The sequence below is a fragment of the Crinia signifera genome, chromosome 7 (assembly GCF_055691185.1).
Source record: "Crinia signifera chromosome 7, ASM5569118v1, whole genome shotgun sequence".
Classification (NCBI taxonomy): domain Eukaryota; kingdom Metazoa; phylum Chordata; class Amphibia; order Anura; family Myobatrachidae; genus Crinia; species Crinia signifera.
In genome coordinates this window covers 176,679,437-176,706,472 of record NC_139223.1, presented here as the reverse complement: position 1 = coordinate 176,706,472, position 27,036 = coordinate 176,679,437, and the positions used below count along the sequence as shown (strand labels likewise).

General features: G+C 48.4%; 1 protein-coding gene across 2 annotated transcripts in view; it reads left to right on the top strand.

Annotated features, from left to right (window-relative positions):
* Positions 1-27,036, top strand: part of ERBB4 (erb-b2 receptor tyrosine kinase 4) — a 690,947-nt gene that overhangs the window by 451,221 nt on the left and 212,690 nt on the right. For both annotated transcript variants that reach the window (XM_083154478.1, XM_083154479.1), the window contains exon 5: positions 23,109-23,174. In XM_083154478.1, coding sequence (XP_083010604.1) covers positions 23,109-23,174 — 66 coding nt within the window. The remainder of the gene's footprint in view (positions 1-23,108; positions 23,175-27,036) is intronic.

Genomic DNA, 27,036 nt, shown 5'->3' with positions numbered 1-27,036 from the left:
TGGGAACAAGAAGATAATCAAAAGCTTAGGTCCAAGAAATAAAGGTAAACTGTGTTCCTCAGATGAGTTTCTCAGACACTGTTCATAAGCTGGAGCCACTGTCATAAAATAAGAAACAAACAATTGTTAATATGGGGGTGTCTTCAGGGCGTAATCTGTGGCCTGTTCCGTGATGTGGTGCGTAAGAGGTTCCAGAGGCAGAACTAATTAGAGAAGATTCCCCAGCTGGATACGTTTGTGTCATTAAGCCATTATCTCTGCTCTTGTTCACGTACAATTTCTTTAATAGAGCGAAAGGACTCTTAGATATTGCTCTTCCCGTGGAGCCTTTATTGTCCCCGTCAGCTGACAATGACCCTTAAAGGTTGTTGTTATAACTAATAAGAGAGTGTAATGACTCTTAGGCTGGGATAATAACGCTGGGAGCGAGGTACTTCTGCAAGAGTGCGCCAAACATCTGCACAGTCTCAGGGTGATATTAGCAAAGCAGCAAGGTAACGTAAACAAGGGATGCAGTGGGCAGGTCGACAGTAATAATAAGGTCAACAATCTAAAGGTCCACCATTACTGGTCAACAAACCATATGGCGAGACATGAAAAGGGTTGACATGGTCAAAGGGTGGACACAAGCAGTAGGTTGGCATGGAAAAGGTTGACATGAAAAAAGTCGCCGTATGTTTTTCACGTGTCTTTTCCAAAGGTGTTATTCCATACTTTGCCATCCAAGTGGACATAGGGGTATATTCAATTACTTTTTGGATCCATTCCGACATTCTTTTGCCAGAATGGTTCAGACACTATCTATTCAATGCAACGGGCAACTCTGAATGTCGGATTTGGGCGCTGATTGATGCTCACCCGGCAGGCACTGGGTGAGTGCGTCGTCGGTAGGTGGAGGTGTGCGGCCGGAGCCAGGACAGCTAGGGGATACAGGCAGGAGGGTGAGCGTGGCGGGATGGTGTGGGAGGCAGACGGGAGGGCGGTGCCCACACACCCGGCACCGTCCTCCCTGCCATAATCCGACATCTTTTCATGACAGATTAAGATTGCCAGAAACGGGGCCAAAACTTGTCGGATTTGTCCGCGTTTCCGTCAAATGCAGGTGGATTTGCGGCTGTTCCCCCAATCCACCTCTCTGACCTATTGGAAAAAAGCAGCCAGCATTGAATAGGTTGGGACCCCTAAATCAGTAGGAAACTGATATCTTTTCGACAAGACGGCGGGTTCGGCTGTAATGGAATATACCCCATAGAGTTAGAATCAAATAGTGTGCCCAAAACATACTGTAGCGAAAGCGGTACACTTTATACGGTGTCCATGTCGACCTACTGTATGTCAACTATGGGCAAAGCATCATGAAAAAAATCATCTCATCCTGTTGTTTGTTTTGACCTTTTGATAATGTCGAGCTTTGTCATCTGTCGACCTATGTCCTGTCCACCAATAGAGGTTGGACTGTCGACCTTGTTATTGTCAACCATATGACCCATACCCTGTAAAAAACCGACACACATACCTCCCAACTTAAGGGGCGGGGTTAAGGATGGGTGGGTATAGCCTTGGGTAGAGGGAGTGTTGCCTAGTGCCGTGACCTCAATACCCATTTTTATTGGCTAATGAAAGAAACCCCCAAAGTGTATTGGTTTCTTTATTTTCATCTCTCTGTTTCCATGTCGGATACACAGAGTTCTCCACAGTAGGGAAATGTAATATTTTGAATATAAGAACCACGATTTCCCTGTCACGCTGCAGCTTTTTTGGCTTATAAAATGCTGAACTCGGGCTTTAGAATGTGTTTTTATGGAAAATGTAGCGTTTGAAATCGTCCGTGTAACGTCGTCATTAGGGATGTGCTGATCAACATATGCGCCAATAATGCAACAGATGGAGCGCCAAAGCGTACCCATTCCTGTGTAATTACCATGTTGCGGCATGATTGATAAAATATTCCGTGCTCTCATTTCCATATACTGTACTGTAAAATAAAAACCTCCCACTCCTCGCTGAGCTTAATTAGCAATAGCGGTATATGCTATCACTTGCCTCCCCTTAACATATATATATATGTGTATATACAGGTTGAATATACCTTATCTAAGATGCTCAGGATCAGAAGTACTTTGGATAATGGATTATTCCGTGTTTCAATCATGTTGCATAAACACATCAAACACATGAAAGGCACACACATATATTTTATTTGAGCATGAAACACAGTTTGTGGACTATCTCAGGCACTTGATATGAATGCTAAGCAATCATTTTCTTGCACATACACTGTATTTAGTATCAATTAAATATCATGTCCTCAGTAGTGCCAGATACATATCATGTCCCGAGTAGTGCCAGTTTCATATCATATCCACAGTAGTGCCAGTTACAGATGTCCCCAGTAGTGCAGTTACATATCATGTCCTCAGAAGTGCCAGTTACATATCATGTCCCCAGTAGTGCTGTTACATATCATGTCCCCAGTAGTGCCAGGTACATATCATGTCCCCAGTAGTGCCAGTTACAGATGTCCCCAGTAGTGCAGTTACATATCATGTCCTCAGTAGTGCCAGTTACATATCATGTCCCCAGTAGTGCCAGTTACATATCATGTCCCCAGTAGTGCTGTTACATATCATGTCCCCAGTAGTGCCAGTTACATATCATGTCCCCAGTAGTGCTGTTACATATCATGTCCCCAGTAGTGCCAGTTACATATCATGTCCCCAGTAGTGCCAGATACATATCATGTCCCCAGTAGTGCCAGTTACATATCATGTCCTCAGTAGTGCCAGTTACATATCATGTCCCCAGTAGTGCCAGTTACATATCATGTCCCCAGTAGTGCCAGTTACATATCATGTCCCCAGTAGTGCTGTTACATATCATGTCCCCAGTAGTGCCAGGTACATATCATGTCCCCAGTAGTGCCAGTTACAGATGTCCCCAGTAGTGCAGTTACATATCATGTCCTCAGTAGTGCCAGTTACATATCATGTCCCCAGTAGTGCCAGTTACATATCATGTCCCCAGTAGTGCTGTTACATATCATGTCCCCAGTAGTGCCAGTTACATATCATGTCCCCAGTAGTGCTGTTACATATCATGTCCCCAGTAGTGCCAGTTACATATCATGTCCCCAGTAGTGCCAGATACATATCATGTCCCGAGTAGTGCCAGTTTCATATCATATCCACAGTAGTGCCAGTTACAGATGTCCCCAGTAGTGCTGTTACATATCCTGTCCCCAGTAGTGCCAGTTACATATCATGTCCTCAGTAGTGCCAGTTACATATCATGTCCCCAGTAGTGCCAGTTACATATCATGTCCCCAGTAGTGCTGTTACATATCATGTCCCCAGTAGTGCCAGTTACATTTCATGTCCCCAGTAGTGCTGTTACATATCCTGTCCCCAGTAGTGCCAGTTACATATCATGTCCCCAGTAGTGCCAGTTACATATTATGTCCCCAGTAGTGCCAGTTACATATCATGTCCCCAGTAGTGCTGTTACATATCATGTCCCCAGTAGTGCCAGTTACAGATGTCCCCAGTAGTGCCAGTTACAGATGTCCCCAGTAGTGCTGTTACATATCCTGTCCCCAGTAGTGCTTGTTACATATCATGTCCTTAGTAGTGCCACTTACATATCATGTCCTCAGTAGTGCCACTTACATATCATGTCCTCAGTAGTGCCAGTTACAGGTGTCCCCAGTAGTGCCAGTTACAGATGTCCCCAGTAGTGCTGTTACATATCCTGTCCCCAGTAGTGCCTGTTACATATCATGTCCCCAGTAGTGCCTGTTACATATCATGTCCCCAGTAGTGCCAGTTACAGATGTCCCCAGTAGTGCTGTTACATATCATGTCCTCAGTAGTGCCAGTTACATATCATGTCCCCAGTAGTGCTGTTACATATCATGTCCTCAGTAGTGACTGTTACATATCATGTCCCCAGTAGTGCCTGTTACATATCATGTCCCCAGTAGTGCCAGTTACAGATGTCCCCAGTAGTGCCAGTTACATATTATGTCCTCAGAATTGCCAGTTACGTATCATGTCCCCAGTAGTGCCAGTTACAGATGTCCCCAGTAGTGCCAGTTGCATATCATGTCCACAGAATTGCCAGTTACATATCATGTCCCCAGTAGTGCCAGTTCTAGATGTCCCCAGTAGTGCCAGTTCTAGATGTCCCCAGTAGTGCCAGTTCTAGATGTCCCCAGTAGTACCAGTTATAGATGTCTCCAGTAGTGCTTGTTACATATCATGTCCCCAGTAGTACCAGTTATAGATGTCCCCAGTAGTGCCAGTTATAGATGTCCCCAGTAATGTCAGTTATAGATGTCCCCAGTAGAGCCAGTTATAAATGTCCCCATTAGTGCCAGTTATAGATGTCCCCAGTAGTGCCAGTTACAGATGTCCCCCGTAGTGCCAGTTACATATCATTTCCTCAGAATTGCCAGTTACATATCATGTCCCCAGTAGTGCCAGTTCTAGATGTCCCCAGTAGTGCCAGTTCTAGATGTCCCCAGTAGTGCCAGTTCTAGATGTCCCCAGTAGTGCCAGTTATAGATGTCTCCAGTAGTGCCAGTTATAGATGTCCCCAGTAGTGCCAGTTATAGATGTCTCCAGTAGTGCCAGTTATAGATGTCCCCAGTAGTGCTTGTTACATATCATGTCCCCAGTAGTACCAGTTATAGATGTCCCCAGTAGTGCCAGTTATAGATGTCCCCAGTAGTGCCAGTTATAGATGTCCCCAGTAGTGCCAGTTATAAATGTCCCCATTAGTGCCAGTTATAGATGTCCCCAGTAGTGCCAGTTACAGATGTCCCCCGTAGTGCCAGTTACATATCATGTCCACAGAATTGCCAGTTGCATATCACATATTCTGGATACCATAGTTTTGGAATAATTTGGATAACGGATATCATATTTTCGTCAGGACATGTGATAAAGCATTGAAACGTTGGCGTCCATTGGTGTCTGTCTATGTCCTTTATTACTGAGTGCCGCCAGAGTTCTAGTATGTGTGGTATGCTGCCGTGTCGGGTGACATATCGCAGAAGGCACCTGGACCGCCACTATCTTGTGCAGTGAGTGCCAGATTCTCCATTATCTATCTATCTATCTATCTATATGTATATATGTATATGGCAGGGTTGCCGACCCTCCCGGAATTTCCGGGAGTCTCCCGAAAATCGGGACCCCCTCCCGGCCCCCCGGAAGGGTGGGCAACCCTCCCGGATTCAGGGGGGACCCCCGCTGTCCCCCGGATCGCGGCATTAAAATGCCGCAATCCTCTGGGCTCAGAGGAGGGGGCGGAGCTAAAACGTCACAATCGCGTCATTTTAGCCCCGCCCCCTCCACGGAAATCTGTTAATTCCTTGTTTTACCAGCATGGGGGCGGGGCTTAGTGATGTCACTCGTAAGCCCCGCCCCCTGAGCGGCTGGTGAAACTCTCCTCTCCGGGCTTCTCCCGGAGAGGAGAAACTTAAAGTCGGCAACCCTGGTATATGGGATAGGATCAGGCTGCAGGGCGGGGGTTAGACTGCGGGTGGTGTTAGCATTAGGCTGCAGAGAGGAGAACTTAGGTTTTAACAACTAGAGGGGGCTAGGTTGTGGTGAGAGGGGTTAGATCGCGGGGTGCCAGGGTGCAGTCGATAGGTTTAGGCACTAGTGTTGAGGGTTAGGACGAGGCTGCAGGGAGGGAGGTTTAGGCTGCTACAATGAAGAGTTACGGTGGGCAGGTGAAAGTGCCATAAGTATATTTACCTAACACCTGTCAGAATTCCTTCTTTCGGGAAGCTGGCGTTGGTATTCTGGCCATCGGCATCCTGTCCATCGCTCATCAATATGTATACCCTCTAACCAACCTCAGGGGTCACCCCGGGCGATGCCTCCCAGCCTCCAGCTTTTTACATGAACCTCCTGATGTTTGCAATACTGAAATGAGGTAGCTACATTGGGAGATGATTCCTGGCACTTGTACTGTTTATTAGAGGATCTGCTGGCGCAGGTGCGCGGCGTACGCATACGGTATATATAAGGCGATGCAGATGGTAATCACACAGCTCAAAAAAGAGTAAAACATGATATTAGGTCTAATTTATTATCGGCAAATGCTTGTCACATTATAGCGGGAACATCTTCGACAAACTGTTCACTCGTCAAATGTCTGTTTGCTGTAGAGCCCACAGGTTTTCAGATCCAATTAGTCACAGAAAAGCGGGGAACAGGCGGGGAGCGGATCCCTTCCATTTGTCTTGTCTGCGGAAGGTTGATGATGTTATACAGGGGGATAATAGGTGATTCACAGCTAGAAAATGTCCACTGATTTGTCTGGAACGAGGGTCTAATAATCTGAAAGGTCCCCTGTCTGCCCTAACAACCCTCTCGCTGCGCGTTCTCTGTCCCCCCGGACGCAGTGATGGCGCTGCGCTTATAAATCTCAGGCTGCTATTTATTACACCGAACACCGACTGTTCATTTATCCCATTGTAACGGGTAACATAAAACACGATGGCTGAGGAGATCTACAGAGCCCACGACATATATCATCCTCACTTGACGCGACTCCTGGCCCCTATATTCCCCGGTTACTGCCGTACTATAAGCGTTTTATTTCAGGCATGACAGAGCACACCAACTAGGCCCAAAGTGTGCCCATTGCTGCAGCATTCATGAGACAGCAGCTTAAACAGGTGTCAAACTTACTTCATGTGAGGGAAGGCCATCGATGGTTCAATGATTGTATGGTCGATGTAGAATACTTTTGCCATCAACAGGGGTGAACCAGACGATTTCCCTACACCGATGGCACAGCATAAATGAATAGGTCCCACCCCCCCCAGCATAGCTCAGCCCCTGACACCCATAAAGCCCCACCTGCAGGTACTGATTGGTCCACAGGTCAGTTAGTCAAAGAAAAGGGGTAACCATTGATTTGGTAAAGCCATCGATGGTAATCCAATGTATAGTATGCTGCCATTAATGGTGACCTGCAATACCAGTATTGATGTCAATCATCGATGGCGACCACACCGATGGTCATTCATACTTCATACCACACTGGCCAGAGAGACACTACTACTGCTGCTTAGTGACTGTCTTTCAGGAATATACAGTAGGTAGTCAGCAAGATGGCTGCCTCCATGTCTGTAGACAGAAATAGTAATTGTAATGATAAGTTAGATGGGTTTAGTATTGAAGCTGGACATGTAGCTTTAATTTACATCTGAACAATAATTTATACAGCACAAAATTATTCCACAGTCATTCATGTCAGTCACCTCACCCGCAGAGCTTGCAATCTTTATTCCCGAGCACGTAGACAAGCACACTTACAGGTACACTAGTGTTAATTGTTTTCTCAGAAGTCGGTTATCCTGCCAACATGTTTTTGGATTGTGGTCGAAGTAGTGTTCATTCTAGCACCCGCCATCTTTGAAAACCCATGCAGTTCCTGTTCCCTGCCTGGGGTGTTGCTGTCTGCTGTGGTGTTTCTAGCACAGGTCTGGTTTGCATATCAGTGCTGATATACAGACCACACTGTGCTAGAAGCTAGAGGAACTGCATGGGTTTTCAAAGATAGCGGGTGCTAGAATGAACACTAGTGAAAGGAGACTGGAGTACCTGGAGGAAACCCACCCAAGCACTGGGACAAACTTTTTCCTGTAGAGGGATTCAATCAGATCCCTCCCAGCATCCACATGTGCAGATGGAAACCCAGACTTCCGGGGCAATTATTATTGGGAGAGCTGTCCTTTGTGGTACTGTATGTTAGTACATATGCGATTAAAATCGTTGAGGTAATAAACGAAATGTACCGCGCAAGGTTGGCTGACATCAGTCAATAGGGAGTTTATATAAAGCTGATCCAGCAACCCGGCATTTTAACTCGGGCAGCCATCAGGGTCGATGTGACCCGTCATCCATGCACGCCATAGGAAGCGTTGGCATTTGGAAACAATCGTATCTCCAAGCGCCAGCTCGGGACCCATCGGCCGAGATGTCACCAACCCGTCAAAAAGACTGGTCGGGCAGCCAGTCTGAAAGGGATCTCAGCGGGGTCACACCTGGGAAGGTCCCATGTACACAATTCCGGGTGCGACCCGGAATAACGATGTAAAAGGGGTACAATGAATCATAAGACAGGAAGGAGTTAGGGGCCACAGGTGAGGGCTACGAGGGCCACCTGTTGCCCATCATTGATGTTAAAATTATTGGGTACTTGTATATTATCACTGCGCCCGATTTCATCTAAACCGCATACAGTATCGCATACGATATCATATATGATTTGCGGCCGATTCGATCCACGCTGCAATTTAGCGGCTGATTATTGACCGATTTTTGGCCGATTTTCCGCGATTTCCTGCCGATTTGCATGCTGTTCCATCCTTGCACACCCCCACTATCCAAGTCAGCCCGAAGCGTGACGAGCGGACGCGGTACGCGTCCTCCCGACCTGTTCATACCCCCACTATCCATGTCGGCGTGGAGTTTATTCTATAAAGCGCAGCGAGCCACCGAGCCCGAAGCGTGGCGAGCGGACACGGAAAACAATCCTGAAGCGTGGCAAGCGCAGCGAGCCCTGCGAGGGGACGCGGAATACACGTCAAGTAATCCGTGTCACCTCGCTGGGCTCGCCACGCTTCAGGATCGTTTTACGCATCCCCGAAGCGGGAAGAGTGGACGTGGAAAACAATCCCGAAGCGGGGCGAGTGGACGTGGAAAACAAGCCCGAAGCGTGGCGAGTGCAGGGAGTCCCGCGAGGGGATGCAGAATACACGTCAAGTAATACGCTTTGGGCACGGTGGCTCTCTGCGCTCGTCACGCTTTATAAAATCAATTCCACGCCGACGTGGATAGTGGGGGTATGAACAGGTCGGGAAGACGCGTACCGCCGCGCTCGCCACGCTTCGGGCTGACTTGGATAGTGGGGGTGTGCAAGGATGATATAGCATGAAAATCGGCAGGAAATCGCAGAAAATTGGCCGCTAAATCGCATCCGTTTTTTGCATGCGATTTGTGGTTGATTTTCGTCCGATTTCGCGGGCGCCGTGATAATACACAAGTACCAATTATCGAAAACTTTAAAGGTTCTAAAATACCTACCACACAGTATTCTGGAATCAGGATCCGGTCATTCCTGGTGGTTATCTGGTTTTCCGCTATAGTATATGGACCAGTTGCAGGAAAATGTTACAACACTCACCTACAGCAAAAATGATTTATATTCCCCTACATAGCGCAACAACCGGCATCTTCCAAACAAACCTGACAATAAAGATCAGATGTAATTGAATTAATATACTATTTCTAGTTAAGGTCGATGGAGAAATATCAATTGCTCTTTGGATGCCCTTGTGACCAACTATAATGTGCAGATGACGGCAATTCCTCAGAGGGCATTTATAGTTAGACAATCACACTGCTCACAATTGTCTGACTTCTGTAATACTGTATATACATAGAAATGTTATAATGTATATTCATACAAATGTTATAATGTATATTTCTTTCTTTAATTTATACATCACAATGGCGGCTTAGTCCCTATCTGCCCCTACCTCCAATCTCTGTCCTCACAGCTCCCTCTGTCCATAAACAGGAAGTTTGAAACAGATCATTCTGCTTTCACTTTCTGTTAGGAGTAAATTGGTCAATGGAGTGGCCTCTAGTGGTCACTGGTGGTACTGCATCTCAGAGGTGAGCACTATTTAGCCTTTTGTAACGTGGGGTATGTGGTCCCTGGGTCGACAATGTCTAGGCTGTCAGTCACTAGGTTGACACCTGGAAATGGTCAACATAAGATAACATACCATAAGTCGACACTGACAGAAGGTCAATACAAGCAGGGCTGCCACTAAGAATTTAGGGCCCGCCCCCTCATTCCCCCCACCTCCCTCCCTCCCACCAGCAGGTCTCAAAGCACAGGCTTCTTCAATGCAGCACGCCAGCGACCAATTAAAATGCAGAAACGGCTGGCAAGCCAATCAGACCTCGTGTACCGGCAGCAGCTTTGATTGGCTAACGGTACACGAGCTCTGATTGGCTCAAAAGCCAGTCCAGCATTTTAATTGGCCGTCAGCGTCGTGCATTGAAGTAGCTTGTGCTTCGTTCAGTGCACCGAGCGCAGTGCAGACAGCCAGGACAGCGGAGGCAGTCAGGGGGGGGGGGGTGTTGCAGTGGGCAAAATGAGCTGCCCCGGGCCCTTCCAGAGGCCGGAGAGCCAGGGACAGCTGTACCCACAGCACCCCCTTATCGGTGGCCCTGAGCACAAGCTTAAGGTCGACATGGACAGGATCAATACCCACAAGGCTGACACGTGTTTTTCTAATTTTTTGGTTTAGACCAACTTGGTTCATACTTGACTATCCAAGTGGGCATAGTGAGAATATAGCAGTGTGACGAGCACAGCGAGCCATGAGAGGGGACACTTATATGGTGTCCATGTCGACATATGTCGACAATATGTGAAAACGTTTGTTGACCTTGTGAGTGTTAACCTTAAGCTTGTGTCGACCTTCTGGCAATGTATGGTATGTTGACCATTTTCAGGTGTTGACAGGGGCAAGGTCGACATGGTTTTAGGTCGACATTGTGTTAGGTCAACATGGGTTGTATCGACAGGCCGCAAGGTCGACATGGTTTTTTTCACTGGTTTTTTTACCCGAATGTTGACACAGTCGACATGGACACAGTTGGAAGTGAACTGCAGCCCCTCCCATCGCTTGCTTCGCTCGCAATGCTTCGGGCGCGGTGCCTCGCTGCGCTCGGCAACTATTTTATTCTCCCACCACGCCCTAGTGCAGGGCTGGGCAACACCGGCCCTCCAGATGTTGATGAACTACACATCCCAGCATGCCTTGCATCAGTTTCAGCATGGCCACATAGCAAAACTAATGCAAAGCATCCTGGGATGTGTAGTTCATTAACATCTGGAGGGCCGGTGTTGCCCAGCTCTGCCCTAGTGGATGGTAGGGCATGAAATACCGCCTGTCGGCTCAAAAAACAGTGAAAAAACCCATGTTGACCTCGCGACCTGTCGACATAACCCATGTTGACCTAACGCTATGTTGACCTAAAACCATGTCAACCTTTTCCCCTGTCGACCTAGACACCTGTCGACCTTCAACCATGTCAACCTAGAACCCTGTCGACCTTCGTGCCTGTCCACCCAACGGTGGCGACCTAAAGACTGTCGACCTAAGTGTGGTCGATAATACGACCGCAAGTCCTTCATGGTCAGTGATGCAGCCGCAGCTTGTTAATATACCCCCAAATATCTCAGCCCTTACCCGGATGGAATGATCCCTGATTACTGTACAATGATGTGATACAGATAGGAAAAGTGGCATCTCCAGGACACTTTCCTCGTTATCTTTGACAAAAGCAAACCTAATGCTCCGCACTCCACTTTGAATTACAGTAATTGTATTTGCTATCTTTTCCTTCCGAAAGAAAACCCCAAAATAATTAACGATTCTCTTCCTTTTAAATTGTATTTATCGCTCCCAAAATCTGTTTCTTCCTAAACCTTCGGAAGCGAGGCGGCCGCCATTACAGGCAGCTAATAGCAGAAGGCGATGTGTAAGATTAAACCCCGTGAATAACTAAACTATCTGGAGAAAGCTTATTCTAAAGCAGAACTAACCCCAACCGCTTGCAAAATTGCAAAGTAACAGCAATAACGCGGACATGTCTGTCACAGCTGGGGAAGGCATTACATCAAGGCTGAATGTCGGTCATTCTGGACCCAATTCCACTTAATTATGTCCTTTGCAGGCAATGTACTTTTCTGTGTGTACCAGAGAGATTCGGTAACAGCGCTTTGCGCTGTGCTTGCCTCATGCCTTCGCAGAGGCGTGAGGGGAACCAAAATTGGCCAAATCTCGGGCAAATTAAATTTGGTGTTCTTGCGAACGACAGCAGTGGCCAAACGTGAGAGGCAGGGAAGGACTCGTAACAAAGGGACAGGAATAAAACTCAGGATTTGTTCTGCTGTGCGAGCCGGCGCGGCTGAGTCAAGGGAATGAGCTATTATGGCCGGTGGGGACATTGAGGATAGAGAGAAGTACGGTGCCTCCAATCAGGAGAGAGGCGCCAAATGACTGGTGTCAGCATACACCGCTGTACAAATCGCCTTTGTACTTCAGCTTCCTGCCCACACAGGATGTTCGTGTGTCATTTCTCAGACTTGTTTTTTTTTTATTATTATTGGAGATTAAATCCAGAAATATTGTAATGTGCATTAATTCCGTAAAACTTTCATTAGGATTGTAATTACAGTATAAGTAGGCATTTCTTAGGCATGAGATATGTCCCAAACAGGCTTATCTGTTCCGTCATTACCATTTATAATCTGTCTCCTCGCAGAACTGCCGGGATCGCTTCTGTTGCAGGAGAATAGAAGGAATGGAAAAGTTCTGTAAGCATTCTAGTGGGTGGAAACGAAAACGGATAGCAACCAATCAGATTTATCTATTAATTATCTATTGCCTCTTAGAAAATGATAGACAGTATTTAATTCGTTTCTATGGGCAACGTCACCTGTTTTCAGTGTTAAAAAGCTTTTGTTATGTACCCCTAAAGCAGGCTTGCCTACCCTCCTGGAATGGCTGGGAGCCTCCCGAAAATCGGGTCCTTCTCCTGGCTCCCCGGGAAGGTGGGCAAGTCTCCCGCTTTCTAGTGATTGCCCACGCTCCCCCTTTTCCCACTGGTTTAATTACCATAAATCGCAGTGAGGGGGCGGGCTTAAATTACACGATCGCGGCATTTGGCAGTATTTAAGCCCTACCCCCTCTCCGCGGCCCGTGAATCACGGCGGTTTTTCCCGCCATTGGGGGCAGGGCCAAGTGATGTCAGCCTTGTCCCCACCCCCCTGACGTGTTGCCACTCCGGGCTTCTCCCGGAGAGGTGAAATCAAAAGTAGGCAAGTATGCCCTAAAGATATATACACACTTGCCAATGCCGGCCTTGTGTGTGTGGGGGGAGGCAGCAACAGAGGGGGAGGGGAGCGGGAGCCATGCTGCATGGACCTTGTTAGTGATACACTTTCTCGCCATGCTGGCCATGCCCCCAAAATGTGACGTGCCATTGTAGCTCCACCCATATCCCGCCACTTTCTTATCCCTTCAGCAGCCCCACCCCCCTGCCTGAAGGAACTGGTTGCCCTCTCCCAGAGAGGACAGCCATAAAGTAGGCAACCCTGCTGTACATGTACAGATAATGGAGGGGGTCATTAATGATCTGATGGAGCACTCATTGTTTGTCGGCAATAGCACACATACTGGTCGATATATAGTGAATGATATCTCTCAGATGGGCACTAATTCCCAGTACGCACTGTTCGATGTTTCTATTCGCTTTTGCTTATACTGTATAAGCAAAATCGAATCAAAATCGAAAGGACATCAAGCGTTTTTCAGCTGCATTCGATGCCGATTGGATCCCGATGCGCAGCATCAAAATCGAATAGAAAAATAGACAGTCAGGACTATAAAGCATAGATCTGTATAATATAGTCCACATCAAATGCATTCTGCTTGCCATTCAATTCAATCCCGATTCGATACCTATGTGATCCCAATCGAAACAGGATTGAATCGCAAGCAAAGTCACACCGTGTGAACTCCCGTTAGGTCCGCTTACATATGGAGACTTGGAATGTGCGCAGAAGGCAGACTGCAGCGAAGGCGGTATGTTTGTAATTGCAAACACGGGAAACCGGACACAGGTACATCTGCGCACCATGTTACTGGGGGTGGTTGGGGCAGGGTTACTGATGGTGATGACAACAGTCACCGATGTTTTTTTTTTTCTAGGTACCTAGTTTCAAATGATTAGTTTGCAAGCAAAACATAAGCTTAAAAATAAGGGTGAAGCGTAGATCTACCCATAGCTGACCATGGCCCATGAATTTCTAGTATACTGCCAACAGCACCAAGAGTAGGGGGGGTACGGTCATTAGGTCTGCAACAACTAGTTCGACAAGCATTGGGTTGACACCACTATGTCGACATCCAACAAGGTCGACATGGGTTAAGGTCGACATTGGGTCAATGTCGACATGGATCTATGTCGACATGACAATAGGTCGACACAAGCATTAGGTCAACATGGGCTAGGTAGACAGTCAAAAGGTCGACATGGGGGTTTTCACTGTTTTTTGAGCCGACATGTGCCCACAGGCGGTATTTCGTGCCCTGCCATCCACTAGGGCAGGCATGTCCAATGTTGGCCCTCCAGATGTTGTGAAACTACACATTCCAGCATGCTTTGCCACAATTTTGCTATTAGAGAATGCTAAAACTATTGCAAAGCATGCTGGGATGTGTAGTTTCAAAACATCTGGAGGGCCAACGTTGGACATGCCTGCACTAGGGCGTGGTGGGAGAATAAAATAGTGTGCCGAAGCATTGCGAGTGAAGCGAGTGGATGCGGTCCACATTCGGGTAAAAAAACAGTGAAAACCCCATGTCGACCTTTCGACTGTCGACCTAGCCTATGTCGACCTAATACAGGGCTGGGCAACACCGGCCCTCCAGATGTTAATGAACTACACATCCCAGAATGCTTTGCATTAGTTTTGCTATGTGGCCATGCTGAAACTAATGCAAGGCATGCTGGGATGTGTAGTTCCTCAACATCTGGAGGGCCGGTGTTGCCCAGCCCTGACCTAATGCGTGTGTCGACCTAATGTCATGTCGACCTAGACCCATGTCGACATTGACCCATGTCGACCTTAACCCATGTCGACCTTGCTGCATGTTGACCCAATTCTTGTTGTCCCAATGCTACCGACCTAGTTGGTTGTAGACCAAAAGATCCACACCGAGTAGGGGGGGGGGGGTGGGGGGGAGGTACAAATTACCTGTGCTTGTTGGAGGGGTAGCAATAATCTCCTCCGTTTGCATGATGTGATTGTCCTTTTGATTGCCCCCCCCGATCTACCTCTAGCTGAGGGATGCAGAGCGCGCCTGTGCAGTGTCTCGCATATTTTTTTTTCTTTTAGTATGGGATGTGGCCACTCCACCACGATTGGGCCACATCCCTACAGTACCCATGACTGGCCCTGCTCTCTGCAGTCCTGGTAACTCCTACATTTGGGGGGGGTGATCTCCCTCAGCCCAGGACAGTAGGCAACTGTTCTATGAATCGTGTCATCGCTGGCTATATTGCATTATTCTCCTCCTTGTCTGCTAGCAAAAGTGAACTATGGCCCTTATTCTGGTTGACTCGCTCAGATGCAAATTCGCATCCTTGCGAGTCACCCTAAACCCGCCTTTGCGAATAGTTAGCCGGCGCCACCAATTCGCAAGCAGGATTCCTTTGCAAGGCTTGCGAACGGATGTTTTACATGAACATCCCTTCGCATGCCAGTGGGAACCTCCCCATCTTTCACTGGTCGCTGACCATCGAACGATTGTGAAGGCGCATGCACAAAACCGCGTGAACGAGCGGCCGCTGCGAATGAACCAGAATAAGGGGCCATATTTATGTATTTTTGCTCTACTTTCAGTCAAACGGTAAAAAAGAAAAGTAATTCTATATCATAAAAAAAAAAAAACGCTGTATCTCGGCTGATTTTCCACATCAGTGTTGCATGGCCGAGCGCACTGGCTGATAGGAAGCCATTGTGTGAGGCCTCATGAGGTAATACAGTGATGTGAGTAACACGGTTTGATAATTAACCTTCTAACTGTGCGAGAGATCAGGAGATAAGTGCCGAGGAGGGAAAAAGATAGAGAATAATTCCTTTATTTTTCCTCAGCACAAAAGCGGCGGCAATGAATCCGTAGAATTATAATGGGGGAATGTAATACAAGGACAGGCAGAGTATCGCCTGCAGGCCCAGACGTGGCAGCTCCCGCGCACAATGCTATCTCCCAGTCCGGCAATGCTCACACACCATTATATCACTAAAATGATATTTTTATTCTACCGGTCGGTGAGGATTCGCTTATTTTAAACTTTGTCGCTATTATTTTATTCTCCTAAAAAGAAGGATATTTTATTTGGTGGAAAATGTACAGCGTGTACGGACCCAGTATCCGTATACCTAATGGAAGATGGGGGTGATTCAATGGGGGGGGGATTCAGGCCTGTTCGCTAGGCTGCGTATGTTTACAGCATAGTAAACAGTTAAAGCCCCCCCCACTACGCGAATCCTCGTATGCAATGTGTACGACGCTTATGTATCCACTCGCATGAGGCCGAATGGAAGAGAAATTATTCGATGGTCGCTAGCCATCGAATGATTTGTGCAGCCTTCGGTCTGAAGAGTAGGTCAATACTTTTCATATACCGATGATCTCCGATTTCGGGGCGGGTGCTGACGTCATCATAGATATGCCTGCTTTCCCAAGGTGACGACCATGAATTGCTGGGCATTCCCCGTTGCCGAGCGCAGCCCTCCCTGGCTTGAGCAAACGGCTTTGGTGAGTTTCACTCATACGGGGTTTACGTATGCGCAGATGGCAAACATTGGGGAAGGGGCTGTATTCGGACCTGAACAAATGGGTCTGAATTGGCCCCTTTACCCAGTATCCATATATCTCACAGACAATGGGCGGGATGCTCTAAGCTCCGCCATTAGTTACTACAGGCGTTATCAAAAACCCCGGAGACAGTACACAGCCAGCGGGTAGACACAGAGGGACCCGATTCCTGACCGCAGACTACTCCTCCGCTACCGGAGACAGTACACATCCAGCGACCAGACACAGAGGGGCCCGATTCCTGACCACACACTACTCCTCTGCTACCGGAGACAGTACACAGCCAGCGACCAGACACAGAGGGGCCCGATTCCTGACCACACACTACTCCTCCGCTACCGGAGACAGTACACAGCCAGCGGGCAGACACAGAGGGACCCGATTCCTGACCGCACACTACTCCGCTACCGGAGACAGTACACAGCCACAGACCAGACACAGAGGGACCCGATTCCTGACCGCACACTACTCCTCCGCTACCGGAGACAGTACACAGCCAGCGGGCAGACACAGAGGGGCCCGATTCCTGACCACACACTACTCCTCCGCTACCGGAGACAGTACACAGCCAGCGGCCAGACACAGAGGGACCCGATTCCTGACCACACACTACTCCTCTGCTACCGGAGACAGCACACAGCCAGCGGGCAGACACAGAGGGACCCGATTCCTGACCGCACACTACTCCTCCGCTACCGGAGACAGTACACAGCCAGCGGCCAGACACAGAGGGACCCGATTCCTGACCGCACACTACTCCGCTACCGGAGACAGTACACAGCCACAGACCAGACACAGAGGGACCCGATTCCTGACCGCACACTACTCCTCCGCTACCGGAGACAGTACACAGCCAGCGGGCAGACACAGAGGGGCCCGATTCCTGACCACACACTACTCCTCCGCTACCGGAGACAGTACACAGCCAGCGGGCAGACACAGAGGAACCCGATTCCTGACCGCACACTACTCCGCTACCGGAGACAGTACACAGCCAGCGGGCAGACACAGAGGAACCCGATTCCTGACCGCACACTACTCCGCTACCGGAGACAGTACACAGCCAGCGGGCAGACACAGAGGGGCCCGATTCCTGACCGCACACTACTCCTCCGCTACCGGAGACAGCACACAGCCAGCGGCCAGACACAGAGGGGCCCGATTCCTGACCGCACACTACTCCTCCACTACCGGAGACAGTACACAGCCAGCGGCCAGACACAGAGGGACCCGATTCCTGACCACACACTACTCCTCTGCTACCGGAGACAGTACACAGCCAGCGACCAGACACAGAGGGGCCCGATTCCTGACCACACACTACTCCTCCGCTACCGGAGACAGCACACAGCCAGCGGGCAGACACAGAGGGACCCGATTCCTGACCGCACACTACTCCTCCGCTACCGGAGACAGTACACAGCCAGCGGCCAGACACAGAGGGACCCGATTCCTGACCGCACACTACTCCTCCGCTACCGGAGACAGTACACAGCCAGCGGCCAGACACAGAGGGGCCCGATTCCTGACCGCACACTACTCCTCCTCTACTAGAGACAGTACACAGCCAGCGGCCAGACACAGAGGGGCCCGATTCCTGATCGCACACTACTCCTCCGCTACCAGAGACAGTACACAGCCAGCGGCCAGACACAGAGAGGCCCGATTCCTGACCGCACACTAGTCCTCTGCTACCAGAGACAGTACACAGCCAGCGGCCAGACACAGAGGGACCTGATTCCTGACCACACACTACTCCTCCGGTATCGGACAGTACACAGCCAGCGGCCAGACACAGAGGGGCCCGATTCCTGACCGCACACTACTCCTCTGCTACCGGAGACAGCACACAGCCAGCGGGCAGACACAGAGGGACCCGATTCCTGACCGCACACTACTCCTCCGCTACCGGAGACAGTACACAGCCAGCGGCCAGACACAGAGGGACCCGATTCCTGACCGCACACTACTCCTCCGCTACCGGAGACAGTACACAGCCAGCGGCCAGACACAGAGGGGCCCGATTCCTGACCGCACACTACTCCTCCTCTACTAGAGACAGTACACAGCCAGCGGCCAGACACAGAGGGGCCCGATTCCTGATCGCACACTACTCCTCCGCTACCAGAGACAGTACACAGCCAGCGGCCAGACACAGAGAGGCCCGATTCCTGACCGCACACTAGTCCTCTGCTACCAGAGACAGTACACAGCCAGCGGCCAGACACAGAGGGACCCGATTCCTGACCACACACTACTCCTCCGGTATCGGACAGTACACAGCCAGCGGCCAGACACAGAGGGGCCCGATTCCTGACCGCACACTACTCCTCTGCTACCGGAGACAGCACACAGCCAGCGGCCAGACACAGAGGGACCCGATTCCTGACCGCACACTACTCCTCCCCTGCTGGAGACAGCACACAGCTAGTGGCCAGACACAGAGGGACCCGATTCCTGACCGCACACTGCTCCTCCGCTACCAGAGACAGTACACAGCCAGCAGCCAGACACAGATGGACCCGATTCCTGACCGCACACTACTCCTCCGCTACCGGAGACAGTACACAGCCAGCGGCCAGACACAGAGGGACCCGATTCCTGACCTCACACTACCGGAGACAGTACACAGCCAGCGGGCAGACACAGAGGGACCCGATTCCTAACCGCACACTACTTCTCCACTACCAGAGACAGTACACAGCCAGCGGCCAGACACAGAGGGACCCGATTCCTGACCGCACACTACTCCTCCGCTACCGGAGACAGTACATAGCCAGCGGCCAGACACAGAGGGACCAGATTCCTGACCGCACACTACTCCTCCACTACCGGAGACAGTACACAGCCAGGGCCAGACACAGAGGGACCTGATTCCTGACCGCACACTACTCCTGCGCTACCAGAGACAGTACATAGCCAGCGGCCACACACAGAGGGACCCGATTCCTGACCGCACACTACTCCTGCGCTACCAGAGACAGTACATAGCCAGCGGCCAGACACAGAGGGACCAGATTCCTGACCGCACGCTACTCCTCCGCTACCGGAGAAAGTACACAGCCAGCGGGCAGACACAGAGGGGCCTGATTCCTGACCGCACACTACTCCTCCGCTACCGGAGAAAGTACACAGCCAGCGGCCAGACACAGAGGGACCTGATTCCTGACTGCACACTACTCCTCCACTGCTGGAGACAGTACACAGCCAGCGGCCAGACACAGAGGGACCCGATTCCTGACCGCACACTACTCCTCGGCTACTCCTTAATATACAGTAAGGACACACATACCGCTCACTTCCACTCCACTCATAAGTACTGTGGATATTTCACATTGAGAGGAGGGGGTCCTCATAAATGAAAAGTACAATTAAGGGGTACGGGAGAGAAAAGGGGGAGAATCGCAGCAGGTATCTTCCTTACATTGCAGGGACGCATAATATATGTGGCGTTTGTGTGATAAATCGGCCCCACAGACAGGGGAATATGGTGTATGCTGCAGAAAGACACCAGTACAGACTGAAGGTTGTATTAAATTTACACAACAAATGGGATTGTTGTCTTACGCTTGTTGGTCTACCTCCATGCTGCCTGTCCCCTCTCCAATCTATCCCTGACGCGCATCCTCTCCCCACTGGACAGCATCTGCCTCTCTCTCCACTGTGCAACCTTCTTCCCTGGCTACACATGACACACCAGATCTTATAAAGCCTACATCACCTCTCCCTCCCCCGCTGTCCCCACTCCCTCTAGGGATGGCCATCGACCATCGATGGTTCGAAATCATTGATGGTTCATGGCTGATGAAGAGTACTTTTGCCATCGATGGGGAAGAACCAGATGGTTTCCCTCCATCGATGGAACAGCAAAACAATGTTTTTTTTTTTTTTTTTCAAAGTGCCGGGACACGGAGCATAGCTCTGCCCCCTGACACCCGCGAAGCCCCACCCCGTATTTTGATTGGCCCACATTGATCGATAACCATCGATATGTAAAAATATCGATGGTCAGCCATTGCATAGTTTACCACTATCGATGGCCAGTTGCAGAACTGCCATCGATGACAACCATCGATGACAATGACAACGACGGCCATCCCTAATTCCCTGCCAGTGACTCAGTTTGGAATGGCAGTGGGTGTGGCTTATCTCTTTGAATTTTGAACTGTGCTGCTACCCCCCCCCCCCCCCACACACACACACCTTTCCGCATCTCTTGTTTTGCTGCAATGTTTGTATAAATATCTATATTCCTGTGATGATAACAGTGGTGCTTTGTATACTGCTTCCTGTAGTTATGTTACCTCCTCTACAGCGCTGCGTACACCTTGTGAGGTCTTCCAAATAAAAGATCATTAGAAAATAATGGTCCATATAACAAAGCATTTTCAGTGACATTGTGGCTTTACCAAATCCATTCACTGCTTTTCTCATTCGCCACCTGGCCAAACCACAGGGATCCAGGCCCGGGGCCCAATTTTTATTTTGAAAAAAAAAAACAGATTGTGAGAGCTGAATGCACAGCCCAGATTTCCTGTAACCAAATACAATGGTGCAATATAAAGCGGCCTTGTTCCTTCACTTACAGGCAGTCAGTTTGTATTGGCAACCTATCAGTACTGCATCCGGCCATGCCATTGGCTGTGATCACTGTGTGTATATAAATAATATTAGTAATAGTGCTGGGCAACGATGAATTGCGATGAATCACATTTCTAGGCCCATAAGTACCACTTACCTACATTCTCATTGCCAGGGGTTCCATGCTTGTTGCCAGGGGGATTACATGCTTTTTGCCAAGTGGGATTACTCGCTCGTTGCCATAGGGGGTTACATGCTCGTTGCCCAGGGAGAGTTAATTGCTTGCTGCCCGGGGAGTTAATCTTTTTATTGGGGGGGTTTATCGGTGCAATTGGGCCGCACAGTCTCTGACAGCATTAGAGCCCCTGCCCCTCCAAAGATGTCTGCCACAGAGGAGACAGATGCTAGAGGTGCAGGAGTACTTCTAGCGTGTCTTTTCAGTGGCGGCGGCCATTTTTTCAGAGGGGCGCATGGTCTCTGTAATGCTGTCAGAGACGATGCGACAACGGGGCGCTGCTCCCCCCACCCCCGCCTCCACTCCCCCCTTTAACGGTGTTAAAAAAAAATGAACGCTGTTATAGGGCTGCGCCGTGAACGGTATAATACCACGTTATTGTGCCAAGCATTAATTAGTGATAATAATAATGTGTTGAATAATGATAATAATTGTTATGTTTTTAGGTAGTGCCAGTGCTACATCTAGATCTGTCCTTTGTACCAAATACACTCATTCTGGAACACACCTATCCAAAATAGTATCCCTGCCCTTCTGAAGAGCTGCGACTGTTGTTTTTCCAGGCAGTCATTCCTAATCCCCTTTGTTATAAATCAATTTACACTCATTAAGATTGTGCATCGTCCTCCAGTAGCTTCCTAATAATAATTATCATTATTACTGATTAAAGTTGTGTTATTTGTGCCAGATGGAGCCTCCTAAACACCTCTTCTCCCCCTCCCCTTCTACCCTACCCTTTTAGACAGAAATGATTTTGCATTATGTTGCTGTGATGAGTTTATGATCAGAATAAGCAGATGGCTCAGCGACAGTGAAGTCTGCATGATAGGATCCCTTCAACACCACCCAAGAGTGGTACCTGCCGACTACGCCAATCTATCAGCTTGCAGAGCAAAGCAACGGGAATCCTTATAGCGACACAAGTATTGCTTTGTTTCATCATATTGAAGGCAAACAATATCCAATCAGCCATAACATTAAAACCACTGAGAGGTCAAGAGAATAACACTGATTATCTGGAGACCATGGCACCCGACAAGGGGTGGAATATATTAGGCAGAAAGTGAACAAGTGTAAGGATTTGGGTGACTTTGACAAGAGCCAATCACTAGGTTACTGCAGGCCACAAGGTTAATTGAGGTCACACTCATAGACTTCTATGGAGATTTTTCCCCATAGAAGTCTATGGGCTCCACTTAGTCTATGTGTATGTTGTTTCCTAATTGGCTGGTGGGTCCTGTGGACACCCACCATTTGTGAAAGGGAATCCATGTGTACATTCTCTTACGTCTCATGGCTTGTCATCCACATTAAAGGGGTGTTGGGCATAGACTTCATCCCTGGCCTTTGGGTTCCCAGTTATTGTGGGGACCTACTCCCCCAGGAAACCCAGGACAGTGTTGACTAATTGGTAGGACAACTAGTATAAATGTATCCCCCAGCTCTGGCATTCCCTCCTTGGCTAGTGGAGCATGATGCTGGTTTTAAAAATATGAGGGAACCCTGCTTCCTTTTCCCCTGTATATTTGGAACCAGGACCTGCCCTAAAGGTGATCTATTTGAAAGGGGCATTTTGAGCCGATGTGTTTGCATGAATCTTGGTAAATTTCCATGTTGTATTGTTGGCTAGGGAAAGTCCTTCAGAGTTTGGCCGATGGTCTACGAGTTTGGCCGATGGTCTACGAGTTTGGCCGATGGTCTTCTCATACATGTCTGTACTACCGTGAGTTTCATTTCCATTTGAGCAAACTCTATAAAAAAATGAATGAGCTTTATCTCTTACTTTGTTGTTCTCAGGTGGGAAATGTCCGAAAGCTTGTCCGGAACACTGCTGGGGGCCATCAGAGAACCAGTGCCAAAGACGTGAGTACTGTGGTAACTCTCTCTGTCTCCTTGCTCATGTTGCTATAGAAAACAGTGTATTATCCGTAGACAAATGCCCATCTACCACCACATTAACCACCGCCCACAGCTTATTGGAGGTATTCCTTGGCCTGACACCCTTACTGCTTATCATACTGTACATGTTGACAGGTGAAGGATCAAAAACCTCTCCATGGTAGAAACTGCAGGTGTGTGTGTGTGTGTGTGTGTGGGGGGGGGGGGGGGGCGGATTCTTTTTGTTTATTCTGGGCGTGCCCACAAATCTATGGGTGCACCGCATGTCAAATTCGTCCATGTCCATGGAAAATAAAAGACAGCCCTGACTGACTTTTATCTGCGAATGGGTAAAAAAATCTTGTGCTGTCTTCCATATGCTTTCATAGAGTGAAAGACTGTCAGCACTCTAATTGGGTGACAATTCCAGTATTCCACCAATCAGCACGCTGACAGCCATTTACTGTCTTGCTTTAGGCTGGGAGGTAAGTAAAGAATGATGCACTCTTATTGGTAGATAGCATCAGCCAACCACCAACCAGCATGTTGACAGCTATTCACTGGCCAGCTGCAGGCTGGGAGGCAGGTAAAGAATGCTGCACTCTGATTGGTGATAGCTCAAACCATCTACCAATCAGCATGCTTGACAGCCTTTCACTGTCTGACTGCAGGCTTGAACGCAGGTAGCGAATGCTGGCTGATCTGATTGAGTGTAATTCACAATCAAAGTGGCCATGCTGTAATCTCTACCTGGTTCCCGGGCAGCCCAGGAAACAGACACCTTCTGGCCAAGCCTAACTCTTCCCAAAGGCCCCTAGACGTGTGAGGCCCTGGGCTGCTGCCCAGTGTTCCCATATAAAAAGATGGCCCTGGTACTAAACCTAGGAAGGTGATTAAGTGCAGAAAGATCAAGTGCCAACCAATCAGCTCTTAACTATCATGCTACAGTATGTGAAAAATGACAGTTATGAGCCGATTGGTTGTGACTTTATCTCTCACCAAAGTTTAGTATATCTGGCCCAAAATGTTCAACACCTGAATAGACAGCAATAAACATACAACGAGTCTGACTGTGTACTATTGCCTTCCTTGTCATGTGAATACCCAAAATGACCAATACCAACCAAACAGACCCATCATTTTATTTGAACAATGTCAGGAGCTGATTGGTTGGCACTAGGGGCCTGATTCAGGTTGGCTTGCTAGGCAGCGTTCATTTGATGCCCAAGGAGCTCCCTAACGCCTCCCCACCAACCTATCCGCTCTGCACAAGCTCTGAGTCTCTCATCCACACTCATCGCTAGATCCCATTGACAATTGCAGGATGTTCTTCGGACAGCACTCATCCTATGGAATGTCCTTCCATGCACCATAAGACTCTCCTCTAGCCTCCAAACTTTCAAGCGTTCCCTGAAAACGCACCTCTTCAGGCAAGTCTATCATATTCCGGAACCCCACACAACCTCCAGTAGCATTTACATATCCAATTGCATCCCATCAGGACTGTCTTGTAATCTGGTGGGACTGCCATGCTATAGATTTCTATTATCCCTATAGATTGTAAACTTGCGAGCAGGGCCCTCCTACCTCTATGTCGGTCTGCTACTACCCAGTTTATTAAATGATTCAAATTGATTGTCATCTTAACTCGTAGTCATTGATTGATTCATTGTAATCAATGACTACACAAATGTACCTCCCGGCTAGGTGGCGCTGGAGCGGTAGCTGTGGCCCCTCGCCCCCAGACTACAGTGCCCCGGGCGAGGGCCCTGACAGCCCGCCCCCTGAGCTGTCCACATTTGATGTTTGATGTGTTTGTTACCTACTGGTTCTTCATGCCATACTGAAACGAATGCCAGTAAGGTGTCATATATATAGATTTTAAAAAGCAACAAACGTTTTTTCCGGTCATTGCCCTAAATCTCGGCCGGTGCTCAGACTTTATTCAAATAACAACTCGGACTGTCTCACAGACCTCTGCCGTGCTGATTACTCACTCGTCTGGAAAGTTTGGAGGTGCCATGTACATAGGTTCACAGCGTACACGCACGTGATCCGCAGAATATTCCGGATCATTGCATTACTGGATGTTGCCGGTATTAAGGACGACAGGTTTATGAAGTTCAAACAGAATTTCATGAGCCCGTAGCTATGTATAATTATTTTGTTCTCTCCTTATACGTATGCGAATCCTGTCCTCCCAATAAAAATAAATCTGCAATCAGAAGAGATTTACACTTTGTGCCGCAGAGAATTTCCCCCTGTAATAAATCTAAGGATACTGCGCAGATCAGATCCTGTGAGACTATGGCAGACGCCTTTGTCATTTGTTCAATGGTATGAATGCGGAGGTTACAGTTAGTGGTATAGAGACGGAACCCCTGCATTTATACATTATCATTAACATTTTCCTGTGCCAGGGAACTTGAAGTCTAGAAAGGTACTGTAGATAGATATGAGATTTGAGGATTGGTTTGGACAGGTGTGTAAAGGTGCCCATACACTAGTAAGATTTATCTTCAGATCTGGCTGGTTGGAACAAAAACATGGTTATGGACGAGTGACAGTTTGGCAGTTTTCCAGCATTTCCAAGCAAATGGTCAACTGTCATTTGCTCTCATCCATAACCAGGTTTTTGTTCCAACCAAACAGATCTGCAGATAAATATGTGTGTGTGTATGGCCACCTTAAGGGTTGTTTCGACGGGGATGGGATGGATTATTGTTCCCAGGGCCGCCGAGAGGGAGGGGGGGAGGGTACATTTTACCTGGGCCCGGGCCTATCAGGGGGGCCCGGGCCAGGGGACACAAAGACACACTTTAAAAAAAAAAAAAAACTTTTTTAAGACAGCGGTTTAGCGGGGGTGCGGGTCAGCAGCGGCAGCCTGTGTCACACTTACTGTGTGCAGATCTGCAGTCTGGCATCCAGCTGCGGAGCGTCTGCAGAGAAACTGTGTCTGCTGCAGAGCACAGCTCTTGAGACGCAAGATGGGAAGGTCAGAAGGTCAGGTCACGTGCAAGGACGCACGGCATGTGACAGGGGAAGATGAAGTGCAGGCTGGAGCCAGAGGAGCTCCTGAAACTGGCTGCCTCCTGGTCATGCCCTGTAAGTACATTTTTTTCTGCCCTGCCTCTTAATACTTAATTATTCTCCATATCTATCTATCTATCTATCTATCTATCTATCTATCTATCTATCTATCTATCACTATAGATCTATCTATCTATCTCTATAGATCTATCTATCTATATATAGATAGATATATATCTAGATATATATCTATATGTATCTATATATATAGATATATAGCTTTTTTTTTTTTGACATTCATGAAAATCATTTATTAACAATATAAAAGGTGACTTTCTCCATAGCAACCAAATAGATTCCATCATTTTTCAAGCACACTTTAGAAAAACATATTGAATGTCTCTGCTGGTCATCATCACTGTTTCTGCAGTTGCCTATAGAGCGGCTTCCATAAATGTGCCACATAGTGGTGGAGTCAGTGATGTCTAACTAGCTTTCTTCAGATGTGAGTTTAGGAGCCCATACACGCTCCATTTTTCCTGTCCCTTTTGTACTTTTAAAGTACACATCGCATCACATGCCTGGTGCATGCATTGTGCATGCAATGCGATGCAATGCGATGTAAACCAAGTACAAAAAGTATGTGCAGCACATACTTTTGTACTGTACTATGTGATGCGCGGGAGTGCGCATCGCATAGTACTAAACGGACGGCAGAAGAACGGAGCGTCTATGGACTCCTTAACTCTGAACGGTCTTCTCCAAAGCATAAATATACACTCAAAAAGACATTCACTTTCCCATATAAATACCCCCA